This window comes from Sarcophilus harrisii, chromosome 1, assembly GCF_902635505.1.
Source record: "Sarcophilus harrisii chromosome 1, mSarHar1.11, whole genome shotgun sequence".
NCBI classification, from domain to species: Eukaryota; Metazoa; Chordata; class Mammalia; order Dasyuromorphia; family Dasyuridae; genus Sarcophilus; species Sarcophilus harrisii.
In genome coordinates, this window is record NC_045426.1 from 256,477,748 (window position 1) to 256,494,782 (window position 17,035).

General features: G+C 38.4%; 1 protein-coding gene across 2 annotated transcripts in view; it reads right to left on the bottom strand.

Moving 5' to 3' along the window:
- SLC29A4 (solute carrier family 29 member 4) overlaps positions 1 to 17,035 on the bottom strand; it is a 61,265-nt gene that overhangs the window by 13,806 nt on the left and 30,424 nt on the right. For both annotated transcript variants that reach the window (XM_031940865.1, XM_031940859.1), the window contains exons 4-7: positions 14,688 to 14,801; positions 10,573 to 10,701; positions 6,653 to 6,727; positions 3,787 to 4,052 (exon numbers count right to left, since the gene is read on the bottom strand). In XM_031940865.1, coding sequence (XP_031796725.1) covers positions 3,787 to 4,052; positions 6,653 to 6,727; positions 10,573 to 10,701; positions 14,688 to 14,801 — 584 coding nt within the window. The remainder of the gene's footprint in view (positions 1 to 3,786; positions 4,053 to 6,652; positions 6,728 to 10,572; positions 10,702 to 14,687; positions 14,802 to 17,035) is intronic.

Below are 17,035 nucleotides of genomic sequence, written 5' to 3' on the forward strand. Positions count from 1 at the left end.
AAAACACAGATCACTTTAATATTATATGATGCAGGAAACATTCTCATGTATATTATGTTATATTATATCATAAGACAAAAACGAAGATCCCTTTAATATTATATGGTGTAGATATGGAAGAAAGAGCACTGGATTTTAAATCCTCTCTATCTGGATGACTTTAACCAAGCCACTTCACTTAACATGTGGTTTATACTTTTAAAACTTCATATCCTGCCCCTTCCTACATGGCCTGACAATATTCCTATCCTATTTAGTAAACTCCAGTGGCTCTCTATCGCCTCCAGGATCAAATATAAAATGCTGTTTAAACATTTAAAGCTCTTCCCAACCTCAACCTTTCCTGATTTTCCAGTCTTATACCTTACTTCCCTCTTTTATACTCTAGCTTCTAGTGACACTGTTTTCCTAGCTGCTCCTCAAATATGTCAGACATCTCCCACCTCTGCACATTTTCCATAGCTGTCCCTATCCCTCTAAATCTGTCTTCCTCCAATTTATCCTGGATATATCTTGTTGGTACATAGTTATCTGCATTCTGATCTCCCCACTGAACTCCTAAAGGGCAGAGGCTGGCTTTTGTTTTTCTTTGTATCCTCGGTGCCTGGAACAAAAAAGTACTTAATACCTTTTGACTTGTTGACTTTGTAACTCCAGAGAAATTAATTAACATCTTTGTGACTTGGTCTCCTCATCTGCAAAATGGACTAGATGACTTCAGAGTTTTTTTTGGAGTTCTAAAACTATGATCCTATGACCTTGGGGCGTCAGAGGTGGAAGGCATCCTTCAAGGAACTCTTTAGGACTCTTTAGGTTCTCATACATGATTTTCTACCTCCAATTTCTGTACTTTTGCAAAGGCCTGAAATCCATTACCTTCACTTCCCTATCTGGTAGAATCTTTTACTTCCTCTGTGATTCAGCATGTGGCCCTTTCTCATCTCAACTTCAGCCCCAGGTGCTAATGCCCTTCCTCTCCCAAATAACCTGCATTTATTTTGCTTTTACTCTTTATATATTTATATTATCCATGTGATTTTCCCTGTTAGAATGTAAGTTCTTTGGAGACATAATGCATTCATTATAAAGAATCCCTTATTATCTTTTATTCCCAACATTTAGCAAAAGACCCTTGGTAAAAGCTTATTGGGGATATCTAGATGCTGTAGCTGAGAATCATGATGGCTCATCTTCCTAAATTCTAATCCAGTCTTAGACATTTACTAGCTGTATGACTCTGGGTCAGGCTCTTAACCCTGTGTACCTCAGTTTCCTTATCTGCAAAATGAGCTGGAGAAAGAAATGGCTCCAGTGTCTTTGCTAAGAAAACCCCAAATGGGGTCATGAAGAGTTAGACAGAATTGAAATGACTGAACCACAAAAAAGCTTATTGATTAATGGATTGATTGAGCACTTCCTCCCAGCATAACTACACTAAGGTGCTCTGACCTTAATGAGTAGCACCCTCTGGGACAACACAGGCTTTCTCCCCAGTGATTTAGCCCCAGGCAGATTTGTGATTAGTGTATGATTCTACAAGGCTGGAGTATATTACTAGAATTGCAGAACCCAAAATATCTGAATGAAATGGATTTGAGGACAAAAGTCTTCCTTCTTCCGCTCTAGGACTTGCCTGTTACCAGTGGGTGGGATGTAATTTTTTGGCCTTTAGCAAAGGGACAGTGACGGTGAATGACTTTTATCCACAGTAACTCAGATTTTGGGCTCATTTTACAACTAAGAAAACTGAGGTCTCATCTCAAAGGAGCATGGAATCATAGATGAAGAGATGGAAAGGGCCTTTGAGACTACTTAGTCTAATCCTGGTTTAGGCAGATTTAACAAGTTGTGCTAGCAAATTGGAGAGGAGGGGAACGAGATTAAGTACTTACTATGTGTTAGGTACTATGCTAAGCACTTTACAAATGTTATCTCATTTAATCCTTGAACTACTCAGTGAGGTAGGGGCTATGATTATCCTCATTTTATAGGCACAGACTGGACCAGGATCACACACAGCTAGTAAGTATGAATCTGAACTCAGGTTCAGGCCCAGCATTCTTATCTACTATGTCACCTTTTCACTGGGGGCAGAGGTGGCCCACTAGTTTGAGCTGTTGGACATGTCCTGGGCTATCTCTGTGAGCTCATATACCTTTGATACTTCCCCAGGATGAAATTAAGTATAATTTTCCCTTCCACATTGAGACTTACTCCATTGAGATTTCCATATGTTGAGGGTCAATATAAAAACTTAAATGGGAATTTTGGGGGAGTTTTGTGGAAGCCATAGATGACATGAGCAAAGTTGGTTAACCACATAGATAAACTTTAGATAAATGTATAGTATTGTATAACATCAATAGATTTTACTTTTTAATAACATAATAATTCAGACTTCTGCTCTGATAAGAAGGAAAGATTGAAAATTTTCCAAATCATGGGGGTGCCAAGCTTTATCCTGCAATGTGGGAAGGATAACTATACAGGTATGGGATCTGTGATTTCAGTGATATAGAGAACTCCCCAATTAGGTAACTCCTTCTACCAATAGATGAAGTGGACTTGAGGTCAGAAGTCCTACTTCTTCTCCTATAGGACTTGCTCTTTATCAATGAGGGAAGTACTATCATTTTTTTTTTTTTTTTTTTTTTTTTTTTTTGCAATTTATAGTCTTAGTTGATTTAACTCCAAGTGACTTGTTCAGAATATCAAAGCTAGCATGTGTTTAGAAGGATTTGAACCTAGATGTTCCTAGGACCAATGCTAGATTTTTGAGATAATATTTGTAAAGTGCTTGACGCGTAGTAAACTAGTTGTCATTATCATTGTTATTATCACCATTTCTGTCCACTATAAGACTATGTCTCTTAGGCAAAAAAACAAAACAAAACAAAACTTATTTATACTTTTAAAATAATGAAGATACTTTTTATAACTTTTTTAAAAAATAATCTTTCTTGGAATGTCTTCTCTGCTCCTCTTAACTTATTTGCATACTTAAAACTTCTTAGAATGTAAGTTCTCTGAGGGAAGGGACTATTTAATTATGTCTATGTAGCCCCAACACCTAGAACAGTGCTTTTCACATTAGACCTTCAATAAATATTCAACAAATTGACTCTTAACTAGTCTTCAAAGACCAGCTGTCACAATGTCTTATTTCTCTAAATTACCCCTGGACTTATAGTTTCATTTCAGGACTTCATTCATTACCTTCTGTTTGTAATCAATCTCCAAAAATAGTAAGAAGTCCTGTATGTGTAGCACTTTCTGGTTTGCAAAGGATTAATTATTGTTCATGCATGTATATTTTTGTTTTTCCAATAATAATTAGTTCTTGGAGGACAGGGATCATGTCTTATGCTTCTTTGCACAGTGGATAGAGCCCTGGAAGATAGAGTCAGGAAGATTCATCCCTAAAATCAACACGTTAGCCAGACAGCAGCACTTTAAAACAATGATGATGTCTTCTGATTATCAGAGGGCAGTGTGGAAATATGGAAAAAGGCTTTTTTAATGTAAGTAATGTGCATACAAGGAATGTATAGATTTTGTTTTTTCGAAAGGAAATAACGTGTGTGTACATGTGATTTGGGGAAGGTTATATGGGAAGGGGGAATAGCGTACAGGGAACAGTATGTGTGTATTTCTCATGGTATAAGTTTATGGGAGTTGGGTGTTTATGGGAGCTTCTCAAGGGAGGGCTCTTGGTTTTGGATGCGTCGGGTCTAAAATCCCCACAGTGAGTCTGCCTCCCCCACCCCCTTTCTCCTAAAAACTTACAAATCGCACTTCCTCGGCAATGACGTCATGGTGCACGCGGTAGCCTGAGCCGGCACTCACGCTGCCCTTGAGCTCTGGTGCGCCCTCCTGGGATCGGGCAGTGTAGTAACGGACAAAGCGGGTGCGCTTCACCAGCACGTGCAAAAGCAGGCACATGAGCTCCATGCCGATAGAGATGAAGAAGAAAATGATCGTGTTCTCCTTCTCGTCTGACAGCAGCAGCTTGGTGAAGATGCGACTGAGTGAGATGATCACCCCAGCAGTGCCTGAGCAAGGGGAAGTTAGGGGAGAGATCAGGGTCTGGGGGAGCCTGAGCTGACCGTCCCCTAGTTTAGACACCATGCTGCTCCATGCAAACACCCTACTCCTTACAGAGAACATACACCACTCCTACATCCTAGTCTCTCTCCTCCTCACAAGCACACACACACTACTGCCCTCCACAAATGGATGCACCGACTGGATCCCCCCTACAAATACACAAACACAGAACCTCCCCCCACAAACACCCGCACTTCCCCTCGCAAACTTTTACACAAATATACAGCATGCTCACCCACTGCTTACACAAAGCATCCAACCACAAATATACTAGTCCCACCATAAATATAAACACTTTACACATACTGTGTACACATAGCTTTCACAAATATACAACAACAAAAAAAAAGTCTTTAAGCCGATTGCTTAAAATTGCACTTAAAATTGAAGAATTTGGGGACATTGTGCACATAGCTCTCACAAATATATATAAAGAAAAACAGTCTTTAAACAGATTGCTTAAATTTGAACTTAAAATTAAAGAATTTGGGGTCATCTTGTACATAAGCAATATCTCCAATGAGGAAATTTGCCTGTCATCAATTAGCATTTATTAGGCACCTATTATGTGCCAGACATTGTGGTAAGGGGTGGGGATACTAAAAAAAAAAAAAAAAAAAAAAAAAAAAAGGCAAGCAAAAAGATAGTCCTTTCCTTCAAGGAGCTCACAACGAAATGGAGGAGTTAATAAGCTAATATTTGTGCAAACAATGAGAAATAAATAATAAAATAACAAACACTAAACATTGAATAAAGAATAAGAATGAATAAATAATAATAAAAATCATAAGTATTAATAAATATTAAATAATAAATCAATCAAAGTATTAAATGGATGGATGAAAAAATAAGTAAATAAAAGAGGGAAGACACTTAGAGGAGTTGGAGAAAGCTTCCTATAGAAGGTGAATTTTAGTTGAGATTTAAAGGAAGCCAGAGAAAACAGTAAGCAGAGATGAGGAAGAGCATTCTGGAGCAAAGAAACTGCTCAGATCTAACAGCTGGAGTATCTTGTTTGTGGCACAGACAGGAGACCATTGTCACTGGATTGAAGATATGTGTTAGAGAATAAAGTGTAAGAAGACTGGAAAGGAGGGAGGAGGTTCTGGGTTTTGAAGGGCTTTGAATGACAGGATTTTCTATTTGAATCTAGAGGTGATAGTATGCCACTGAAGTTAACTGAATGGGGAAGTGGCTGAACAAAGGATGGATTAGAATGGGGAGAGACTTGAGGCAGGCTGACCTAATAACAAGCTCCTTCCTTGACTTGATTATGCATATTTATTACAAGAAATTTCTTTTTCTTTTTTTTCCTATTGGACTGGGGGTGGGAGGGAAATAAAACATTTTTTAATTTTTAAAAAGAACTTAAAAACAGAGAGTAAAGGGAGCTACAAATGTGGAAGGTTGCCTGCCCTTTCAGATAATGATACCATATTATTAGTTTTACTCATTGTTTTATTTTGTTACAAGAGCACAATAATAAATTGGAATAATCTGGAAATATTTGGAAAGTAAAAACAAAATGCATCACTAACTTTTTTAAAAATAAAAAAGCCAACAATCTAGCAGTCCTAATACTGATACTACATACCCACAAATTTATGCGTTCCTTACACACACACACAGCCAATCACAAATATATATACATACAACTCTACCCCAGTGCTTATACACATGTTGCATACACTCATGGTCCCCAACACACTGTTCCCCCCAAAATGGATTGTCCCACCACAAATCCTTAAACTGTTCCTCCCTGCTCCCCAAACATGCACACAAATCCAAGCCCACCCAAACTTGCCACACTCTCAGACTGGAGTGAGGTCTCACTCATTTCAAGAAAGGCTAACGTTTTATAGGAAAGAGAAGGCAAATAAAGAAAAGGAGACAGCCAATGGTGTCAAATAGAGTTGGGAACCACTAAATCCTAATGATCCCCCAAATCTTGACTTAATTTTAAAATATAATATTATTTGTTTTATTTGGATTTTTATTTATTTTGTTAAATATTTTTCAATTACATCTTAATCTGGTTCAGGATGCACTTGGGAATGTTGTAGATTATGAGCAGTCTGGCCCTCAGGCTAAATGTTTTGACACCTCTGTTTAAGAATGTGGGTCTGGGAACCAAATTTCAGGTTCTTCTGATTTATTCTCATTGGCTAATGCCTTGGACAGGCATGCTTTTGTTGATCTTCGGCAGGGAGGAGAGCAATAGGAATCAGAAACCTCAGACCTTGCTTCAGGGTCTGGCCTTATAGAGCCCTAGACCAGCTTCCTCAAAGTCAGAATAGCCTCTCCCATTGGTTTCTGTGCCCTATTGTATCCTCCACCCTTTCCCCAGCATTTCCACACCGGTAACAAGCAAGAAAGACTTCAAGATGACCTTCAGAAAAGGAACTCGCTTCAAATCACCTCAAATGCACTTCTTACTCCCCATTTCCTACCATACCTCCTGTTGGGGTAGACCAGAAAGTGACCATATGAGAAAAACCAAGTTAGGGAAGCCTGCTGGTGACGTGGGATGGATGCAAATACTCACTCTCCCCAGTCATCACCCCCTGGGTGTACCTCTTGGGCAACATCCCTGTGTAACCGTAGAAACTGGATTGCTGCACTTGAAGAGAGAGGGAAGGGTGAGAGAAGAAAAAAAGATATGTTATTACTTCCCCACCCCCTATGGTGAGGTGGGGGGGAAGAGAGAGTGAGAATTTCCTGTAAGCTGGACCTGAAATCTTTGAAACTTTTTAATTAGTCTCCTAAGTTACTGATCTCCAAACGCTTTCAATCATGCACCCCACCAGTAAAACATGTTTGAGATTTCCCCCACACTATATGTGTAGTTTGATATTTATTAATTATATGTAAATGTAATTATATACACATGTATACATATATATATATATATATATATATATATATATATATTATATGTATCAGTTCTAACCTAAATTTTTGCATATGTGACTTTTCATATATAGGTAGGTATGTAACCCAAGGTTCAAGTTTAGGCATAGGTTGGAACTCTTCTCATTGGTAGAGGGAATGATTAGTCTCCAACATAGCCTTCTTTCAGGCCAGGATAGTAATTATTCTTTCCATCAATTATAACAGTCCCATGTAAATATGCAGGCTTGAGTCTCAGTGTTACATACATACCTGTATTTGCCTGTTATATATATTACAAAGTTTATTAAAAAATAAAAATGGAAAAGAATGAAATAAATATGATATGATATTTGATGCTAGAATCAATAGGGAGCCACTGGAGTTTATTGATTAGAAGGAAATGGACTGACCTCCACTTTGGGAATATTACTTTGGCAGCTAGGTGGAGGATAGAAGAGAGTAGGGAGACACTTAGGCAGCAAGACCGATGAGAAGGTTGCTATAAGAATCCAGGTGAGAGGTGATGAGGAACTAAAAAAAGGTGATAAGTAGAAAGACTGGGTCAGATTTGCAAAATGTGAAAGTAGAAATGAGATTTGTAAAGTAAATAGATATGTGTAAGATGAAACTAAATAAAGGGTCAAAGATGACACCAAAGTTATGATTTGGAGTTGATGGCAAGGATGGTAGGGCTTATGACAGAAATAAGGAACCTGGGAAGAGGGGTGAGTCTGGAGAGAAGGGTCTTGTAATGATTATCACACATCTGTGATGGCTTACTCTGATGACACACTTTGTCCCATCTAAAATAAAAAGGGACAAATGGAATTCTTAGTTATGGCCCATTTCCTGAGAGCAGAGTCCTCCCAGAGGTTCCTGCTGCAGCTACAAGGTGGAGGGGAGGAAGGAGGGAAGGTGGGTATGTTGGGGTGGAAGTGGGAGTAGGGAATTTCCCCAGTGGCACCATGTAGTTAATGTTGTGAGTGCCTAAGAAGAGGTTAGATTTAAACTACCCAGGAGGGTTGAAGCTTGACTCAGAAGGCTGGAAATTGGGAGTGTGAACAATGGAGGAGTTTGATAGCTTTGGGTGATAAATACAGATGTAGTTGTATTGGAGACAAGTCCCACTTTTATGGGGAGGGTGGGTTTTGACCCCTTTTCCCAACCTTTGATTGGTTAAAATTCCTTGGGATTAAGCCATTACCCACCAGGACTTTGGAGACTATTGTTGAAAACCACATGGAACACCTCTCTCTTCCACCTCCCATAGAATGTAAGCTTCTTAAGGGCGGGTATGTTTTATGTTTTTGTTTTTTATCCCCAGCACCAAACACAGAGTCTGACAGATAGTAGGTGTTTAATAAGTGCTTGTTAAATTGAATTAAATTGAACTGGGTGTCTAAGTGAACAGAGTGCTGTGTCTGGATTCAGAAAGACTGAGTTCAAATTCAGTCTGAGATACTTGGACTACACAAATCACTTAATCTCTATTTACCTCAGTTTCCACATCTGTAAAACAGGGATAATAATAGTACCTCTTATTGTTGTGAGGATGAGTGAGATAAAAATTATAAAATGCTATATTGTCATATAGTAAATGCTACATGTTATCTATTATGATTACTTCTAGAAGAAGTACTCTAGCTAGAAAGTAACCTTTTTTGCTCCACTTCTTTGAATTCCCAGAGTCTTTCAAGGTTTGGCTACAGTATCCTTTATCCCTAATCAGAGGGGAGAGAAGGCTGAGGGAGGTGGCATTAATCAAGGCTTGAGTGAGAAGCCTGGTGCTGAGTTTAAAAGGGATAAGCTTTTTCTGGGAGGGACTTCTTGCCTATGGAGTTGAACACAGGCAGAAAAACAATGGCATTGGAAAAGTCCAATTTCTGATTCTTTCCTCTAAAATTACCTTGTGTCAGTCTTGCAATTACATACACACACACAATTACAAAACTGATGCAAGGGTGTGTGCATATATATGTACACAGGGATTGTTTCAGATTTATCTTTATATATCTCTGTGCCCAGCACTGTATGTGACACATAGTAGATATTTAATAAATGCTTGTTGATGGATGGATTATTGATCAGGCCCATTCCCTCACTGGCCCAACTCCCTTCAACAGTGAAGAAGGAAGGACAGGCTCCTATATTACCTGCCTTTCCATATCTGGCTCTGGGGATCTGAGCCTTTCCTGAACTCCCCATTCCCAGGCTACCCAAGGCAGAAATGAAAGGAGCGGAGAACCCTTTAGATTCTCACTGCAGACAAGAAGGAGCAAAGCTCCCTGGGTCTGCAGGCTGCCCAGCTTGCCCACCTCATAAAAAGCCATAAAACAGAACATAAATATTGGTGGGAATAGTTAGTGCCAATTAGCTGGCAGAAGCCTAGGTTTTAGTGGGTGAAATATCTGACCAGACTGTGGCAACCAGATGGAATATTTTCTGACCATTAGCAAGTTGCACCATCTTGGGCTGCTGACAGAGATGGTATGAAGGTCTTAGAAAGTTCCTTCCCTCAGGGCAGACATATAAAGAATCCCATTGAGCTAACTGATTCCTGCTTGTGAATAGAATAGACATAATGCAGAAGTCTTTCTTTTCTTCTTTCTCCTCATCCCACAAATCCCTGACTCAATTTAAAATTACTAAAAAAAAAAAAAGAATAAATGTTTGTACCATCCAGGCCATTCTTTATTTATCATGATTTATCAGAATATAAGCTTTTGGAAGCTACAGGCTGAGGGTATGAGCAGGTTCAATATGTTGCTCACATACATTGGAAAAGATGGAGGAATATTCATTTATTGAGGATCACCAGATATCAAGTCATTTTCCCTTTTATAAAGTACTCAGGAAGTCACAGAAGTATAGATTTAGAAATAGAAAGATCCTTTGAAGCCATTGAGTCCACCCTCTTCATTTTACAGATAAGGAAACTGAGGTCCAGATTTGCCCAAGTTTTAACAGGTAATAAACAGTAGAGGAGATATTTGAACTCAGGTTTTTCCTAATTTTAGAACCATTCTTCCATTCTACCCCTTAGAAAGATAGTATCTGGAAGAGCCCCCTCCTTGGAGAGCTGACCATGGGTCAGTTAAATTCCACCCTTCCCCCAAAAGTGGGTGAGGCTGAAATGTTGATTTTCCCCCTTCTAGTACCACTTAGTGAGTTCCTGTAACCTAGAGATCAAGTTGAAGATCAGACTTGGAGGAGAACTTTGATTCTGCCTCCCTCCCCAACTCTCAACATCATGGAGATGATTCTACCTCAAATTGAATTGAGGTCAATTGAAGGGTTAGAACTACATCAGGACTCCCAGGCCCATTGAACTCCCTTAGAGCCTCAGAGCAGATCAATCTTTCGTGGGCTAGTCCAGGGCCTAAGAATGCATTTGAGCCCCAACAGAAGACATTTCCTCAGGCCCCATCCCCTCCCAAAACTTGTGCTTCCGTAGGCCCAACCTTCCCCAATCTACCCCAAGATTGCCTGACAATCTCTAGGGCATTGTCGATAATGAAAGGAGTCACTGGAATTTCTTTGCGCCCTTCCCCACTCTAGGATGCCTTAACCTACCTGTACAACCAAAAGCCACTGTACCCACAGCAGCCAAGTTGATGGCATATGCTTGTCTCTGGGAGAAGAGCTGCAGCCAGACATCACAGATGCTGACAAACAGGAGGGGGCCCACTGCAAAGAAGTAACCTGAAGATGAGAAGATATACAGGATAGTCAGGGGTAAGGCTGGGGGAGACCTAGAGTTCATCTCCTGTGTTAAGGCTCAGAAGGAGCTCCATATCTTGTCCCCAAGCTGACTTCCCTGTCAGGAGGGTAGCTTCAGCTTCAACCGCAGCTTTCTGTTCTATCCATGTAAGGTTCAGATTTAGAATGGAAAGGAATCTTAGAGATCATAATAGATTTCTTTTGTTATATTGTGTATTTTATTTTATACATTTAAAACCATTATTTTTGAGAAGGGGTTCATTGAACCCTTTCACCATACTGCCCAAGAGGGCTCATGATACATAAAAATGTTAAGAATAACCATCACAGAGAGATGGTTATTCACTCAAAGTTTTATGGTTGTTCAATCATTTTCAGTTGCTTTCTTCATGACTCATTTGGGGTTTTCTTGGTAAAGATACTGAATTGGTTTGCCATTTCCCTCTCCAGTTCATTTGACAGATGAGGCAAATTGGTTTGAGTGAATTGCCCTGGATCACACAGTTAGTCTGCCACTGGATTTGAATTCAAGGCTTTCTGACTCCAGATCCAGTACTCTATCTACTGCATCATCCAGCTGCCCAAGGTTACATAGGTAAAAAATAGCAGATCCTTTCACTCAGCAATCAGTGCTGTCTTTCACTACATCACATAGGCTATGGAGAGAAAAAGCTCCTCTGGGGAATCTATCAGCTACCTAATTTTTCTCATTGTCCTAATCCCCAATAGTCAATGTTCTGATAAAACTAGGCATTGCTGAAAGCTATATGTATTAAGGCAGTCTAAAAAGAAGTAAGTAAATGAATAGATTAATTTCACATTCACACAGTGGAATCCAGTGCTTTGTGCCTAGAGGGGATGAAGAAGATTGAAGTAGTTTTGTTTTAGATGCCAAAAGGTATGGCATGGAGGGGTGACAAGTGTTGTCCTTGTATGGCCATGAATTGTTAAGAAGTAAAGGTGATCAATAATCATGGAATGGTAGAAGCTGGGAAGGACCTTAGAGATCATAATAGAAAGAGTGATGGATTTAGCATCAGAGACCCCCACTCTGAATCTTACCTATAACATGGAGGTAGCTAAATGATACAGTGAATAGCACTGAATCTGGAGAAAAATTTGAATTCAAATCTAACCTTCAGACACTAGCTTTGTGAACCCAGGCAAATCACTTAACCCTGTTTGCCTCAGCTTCCTCATCTAAAATAAGCTGGAGAAGAAAATGGCAAACCACTCCAGTATCTTTGCCAAGAAAACCCCAAATGGGATCACAAAGAATCATACTTTGACTGAAAAACAACCAAAAAAATTTGAAGGAAAAATGTTACTCTTTTCATTAAATATTTTTGTTCTTGGAAAATATAGTCATTTTTCAGGAAAATGTCATTTATGTTGTCCTTATTTTAAATGTAATTAATGAAAATATTTTAAAAATATATCAACTTTAATTTCCAATATGGTGAATATCCATTGATATAAGCTGCTTAAATAAAAGCTCTTGGGGGAAGAGTTCTCAATAATTTTTCAAAATGAAAAAGGGACCTGAGAACAACAAGTTTGAGACCCACAGGACTAGAGGTCCCTTCTGGCTGTAAATTTATGATTACCTGATACTCATTAAAAAAAGAAAGTGATTTATTGTGAATCTAACTTGCCACATTAAAATCAATTAAATATATTTGCAACTAATTAAGCTTTTAAAAGACCTTCAACCTACAGATCTCATAACAACTTATCTTCCCTCTGTTCACTTCAATCATTTTTCTTTCTCTTTTCCCTGCTGTACTTGTAGATAGTTTTTATATAGTTTTTTTTTATATAATCCATGGTCTTTTGGCTCTATATTCTTCATGTTAATTCTTTCTTTTTTTATTTACTATGAACTCAATAGACATCAACATTTTGTTATAAAAAGAACAGAAAAGATGATTTAAAAAATGATCTATCATACTTTTTTTTCCAAGTGTGTATATACTCAATTTAACAGCAATTAAAAGAAAACTGCCTTGTTTATTTGTGTTTCCTTTTGAACTCCCTTCCATAGAAGTTCTTTTTTGTATAATAATAGTAATAATAATAATAATAATAACTAACATTATTAATAGAATTTTAAAGTTGATAAAGTACTTTACATATTTTATTTCATTTGGTCCTCATAATCATTCTGGAAGGTAGTCTTCCACTCCATTTTACAGATGAGAAAATTGAGGTTAGCAAAAATTTAAGTGGCTTGCTAAGGATCACACAGCTAGGCAGTGTCTATAGAAGATTTGAATCCAGATCTTCCTGATTCTAGGTCCAGTGTTCTAGCCACTGTACCACCTAGTTGTAACTTCCAATTACTTGATATTAGTCTTAGCAGATTTCTTCAATCTTGTTCTTCTTAACAGTATCCTGGCTCTAGTATTTACAAATAGAGATATTTGGCCATAAACAAGTTATTATTGAGCCTATTATTTCATTTGTAAAATGGGATTGATGAATATATTATCTGCTACTTAGAGTGAGAAACTGCAAGAAAAGTGCTTTGTAAACTTTAAAGTGCTATATGAATGTGAATCATCATCATCATCATCATTATCATCATCATCATCACCATTATCATTTTCAGGGCCTCAGAAAACTGAGCCCCCAGAGATAGGAAGAAGAAGTCTCTGCAAAGTCACATAGCAAGTTTGTGGCAGTCCGGACTAGGTTGATTCATTGGAATGATCTCTTGATTGGAGCCAAAGGCCCCATATTTGAACCCTGAATTTGAATTATGGTTTGGGTGATCTTGGGTAAGTCTTTTACCTTCTTTCGGCCTCAGTTTCCTCCCCTGAAGAATTAATGGTCTCTTGGGTACCCTCCATCTCTAGATCTATGACCCTTAGAATCTTAACTTTTTATTTGTATCTCTAGCACTTAGCACAGTGTTGGCAAACAGAATAGGTGCTTAGTGAATGTTTCCTGATTGATAAACCAAATATCAACTGTTTTTTAAATTCTTTAAAAAAATTTTAATAGCTTTTTATTTTCAAAATACATAAAAAGATAGCTTTCAACATTCACCCTTGTAAAACCTTGTGTTCCAAGTTTTTCTCCCTCCATTCTCCCACCACCTCCCCCAGACAACAAGTAATCCAATAAAAGTTAAACGTGCAATTTTTCTAAACATATCAAACATCAACTGTTAAGAAGACCATATATTTTCATATTTAAGATCGTGTTTCTGCTAAGAATCAGGATTTAATCTAAAACCCTTATTTTACAGATGAGGAAGCTGAGGCAAACAGGATAAAGTGACTTGTTCAGACTAGTAAGTGTCTGAGCCCTGATTTGAGTTCAAGTCTTCCTAACTCCAGATCCAACATTCTATCCACTGTACCCATCTAGCTTCCCATATATTTTTTTAGCTGAAACCTTCTGGGCAGGGCCACCATATTGTGAAGATGAGTACTGGACCTTCAATCAGAAGAACCTGAATTCAAATCCAGCCTTAGGCACTTAATAAGCTGTGTGATCCTGGGCAAATCACCTAGCCACTGTTTACCTCATTTTCTTCATCTTTAAAATGGGGATAATTATGGTAACTACCTTCTAGGGTTGTTGTAAAGATTAAATGAAATAATATTTGCAAAGTTCTTTGCAATTTTTATTGCACGTGTATAATCTATACCAAATTGCTTACTATCTCAGAGAAGGGGAAGGGGAAGGAAAAAGGGAGAAAATTTGGGACTAAAAAAAATTTTAAAACCCCTAAAAACTGCCTTCACATGTAAGTGGGGAAAAATAGAATATTATTTTTAAAAGTGCTTTGCAATTTTCAAAATGCAATAAAACGCTAGTCTTATGATGATTAGAACTTTAGGTCGATGGGATAGAGCTGCAGTGGGGAAGACAATCCTTTTTCCAATACACAAATAAGATAACAACCAATAGCTAGCCTTCAGGAAACCCTTGAAAATCAAGGAAGGACACTCACTTACCCACAGTGATTCTGGTATGTAGGCTCAGCATCTCTACCAGGGCATTGTTCAGGAGGACAGCCACCAAGGCCACGAGGATGTAGGTGAGGCTCATGTCAAACACAATTGAAGTCCCTGCAGTTTAGGGAGAGGGAGGTCAAGGAAAAAAAAGATGTTACTCCCCTGTTTTCTCCCCATCCAAAAGGCAAGGCTGGCTTCTGGGGAAGGGCCTGGCAAAAGAAAAGACTTTTCCCTCTGTTTTTGATGCTCTTTGTGGAACAGACTTGGTCTGGCTCTTTATCACACATGGATCACTTTTCCTTCTCACCTTTTGGTGTCACTGCTCATTGGCCATTTAGATGAGGAAGAGTAGGGTTAGGACTGTGTCTTTCTCAAACAGCATGGATTACCTTTAGGCAGTCAAGAAGGAGCAGTTGGTGAGTGACAGAAGGCCAATCTTTGCTAAGACAAGGGAGATTCTCTAAGTCTTTGAAAATTTTTTTTTGACCAAAAAGTTAGTGGGTAGGGAATGAACACAGAGAGTAGAGGGTATCATATAATAATAGATAGAGTGTTGAAATAGTACTCAGAAGCTGGTGCTCTTCAATCATTTCAGTTGTACCCAACTCTTCATAAAACTCCATTTGGGGTTTTCTGGGCAAAGATACCAGAGTGGTTTGCCATTTCCTTCTCCAGCTCATTTAATGGATGAGGAAACTGAGGCAAACAGAGTTATACAGTTTACAAATATCTGAAGTAAGATTTACAGCTAGATTTTCCTGACTCCAGGCACTGTACTCAGAAAAAATCGGGTTAAAAAAATGCCTTTATTGTGTGATCATGTGACATGACCTTTCACAGGCAGTAATCTCATCCATAAAAAGAGCATCATCATATATGTATTACCTAACTAGTGGGACACAGTTTGTGAACCTTAAAGTACTATAATAAATATGAATTATTATTAGAATCATAGAGTTAGAGCTCAAAGAGTCATTAGAAACCATCAGTTCTCATTCCCACCCTCATTATACAGTTGAAGAAACTGAATCCCAGAGAGTAACACTATTTAGTGTCTGGGGCTAGATTCCAAGCCAAGTTCTACTAATTCCAAGTTCAGTATTTTATCCACCATGCTGTCTGTCAAGATCTTGCCACTTCCTCAGCCTTTTACTGATGTTTTTTCCTCAAATGTCCAGTTGAAGAGGGACATGGGAATTGGGAAGAGGCATTGAATTACCCACAATGATCCTATTGCCTCATTTGTGCTCCAGAAACCATTCTTTGTGATCAACAGTGAGTGCCACAGTTAAATGAAATTCTCAAAACTCTGCATCTCAGTCCTTTTCATTTCCCTCATTTTGATGCTTTCCATCCTTATTCCCCAATCCCCACAAAGCCCATTCTTCTTCCCAATATTCTGATTTCACCATCCAGCCAGGTTTCTAATTTCAGTCATCCTCACCATCTTTGTCCAATTAATGGTTTATTAAGTCCTACCAATTTCACTGCTGCTTCTTTTGCATCTATTCCATTTTCTCACCACACACAGTCACCACTTTATTCAGACCCTCATCACCTCTTACCCAGATCATTACAATTGTTTCCTAAATGATCTCCCTGCCTCATGCATTTCCCTGTTGCAAAGTGTCCTCTACAAAGCCATTAAGTGATATTCTCGAAGCACAAATATCTCCCATGCCACTCACTCTTTTGCTCAATAAACTTCAATGGCTCCCTTTTGCCTCACATACAAACTCCTCTGCTTGGTATTCAAAGATCTTCGAAATTTGCCTCTAGCCTACCTTTCCAGACTTAATAGATATAACTCCCATTTCCACAATCTTCACTTCAGCAAAACTGACTTACTACGAAATAGGTTATTCTCCATGCACAATATTCCATTCCTAATTTCATACCTTTGCATGAGCTGCCTCTTTGCCCGGAATATATGCTGTCCTTCCCTTCCCTTCTAGTAATATCTAATTTTCTTCAAAACTTAGATCAAGTACCATCTTCTTGACCTCCCCAGCTGCTGATGTCCAGCCCTAAAATTACTTTATGTTTACTTTGTATATAGATTTTATTTCTAATGCACACAAGTTGTTTCCTCAATAGAATATAAGCTTCATGAGGGCACTTATATTACTTTTTTATCTTTGTATCTAGTGTAGTGCCTGGCATATGCTAGGTACTTGATAAGTGTCTGTTGGATTAGAGAAATCAGCTGAATTATTTTCTTACCTAAAAGGGAGAAGAAAGTTTCCCAACACTATAGGTCATCTATAAGATTCTATGACTTGTCAAAAAAAAAAAAAAAAGACCAAATAGGAATTTTTTTATGTTGAAAGGCAGTGTAGTAGTGATTA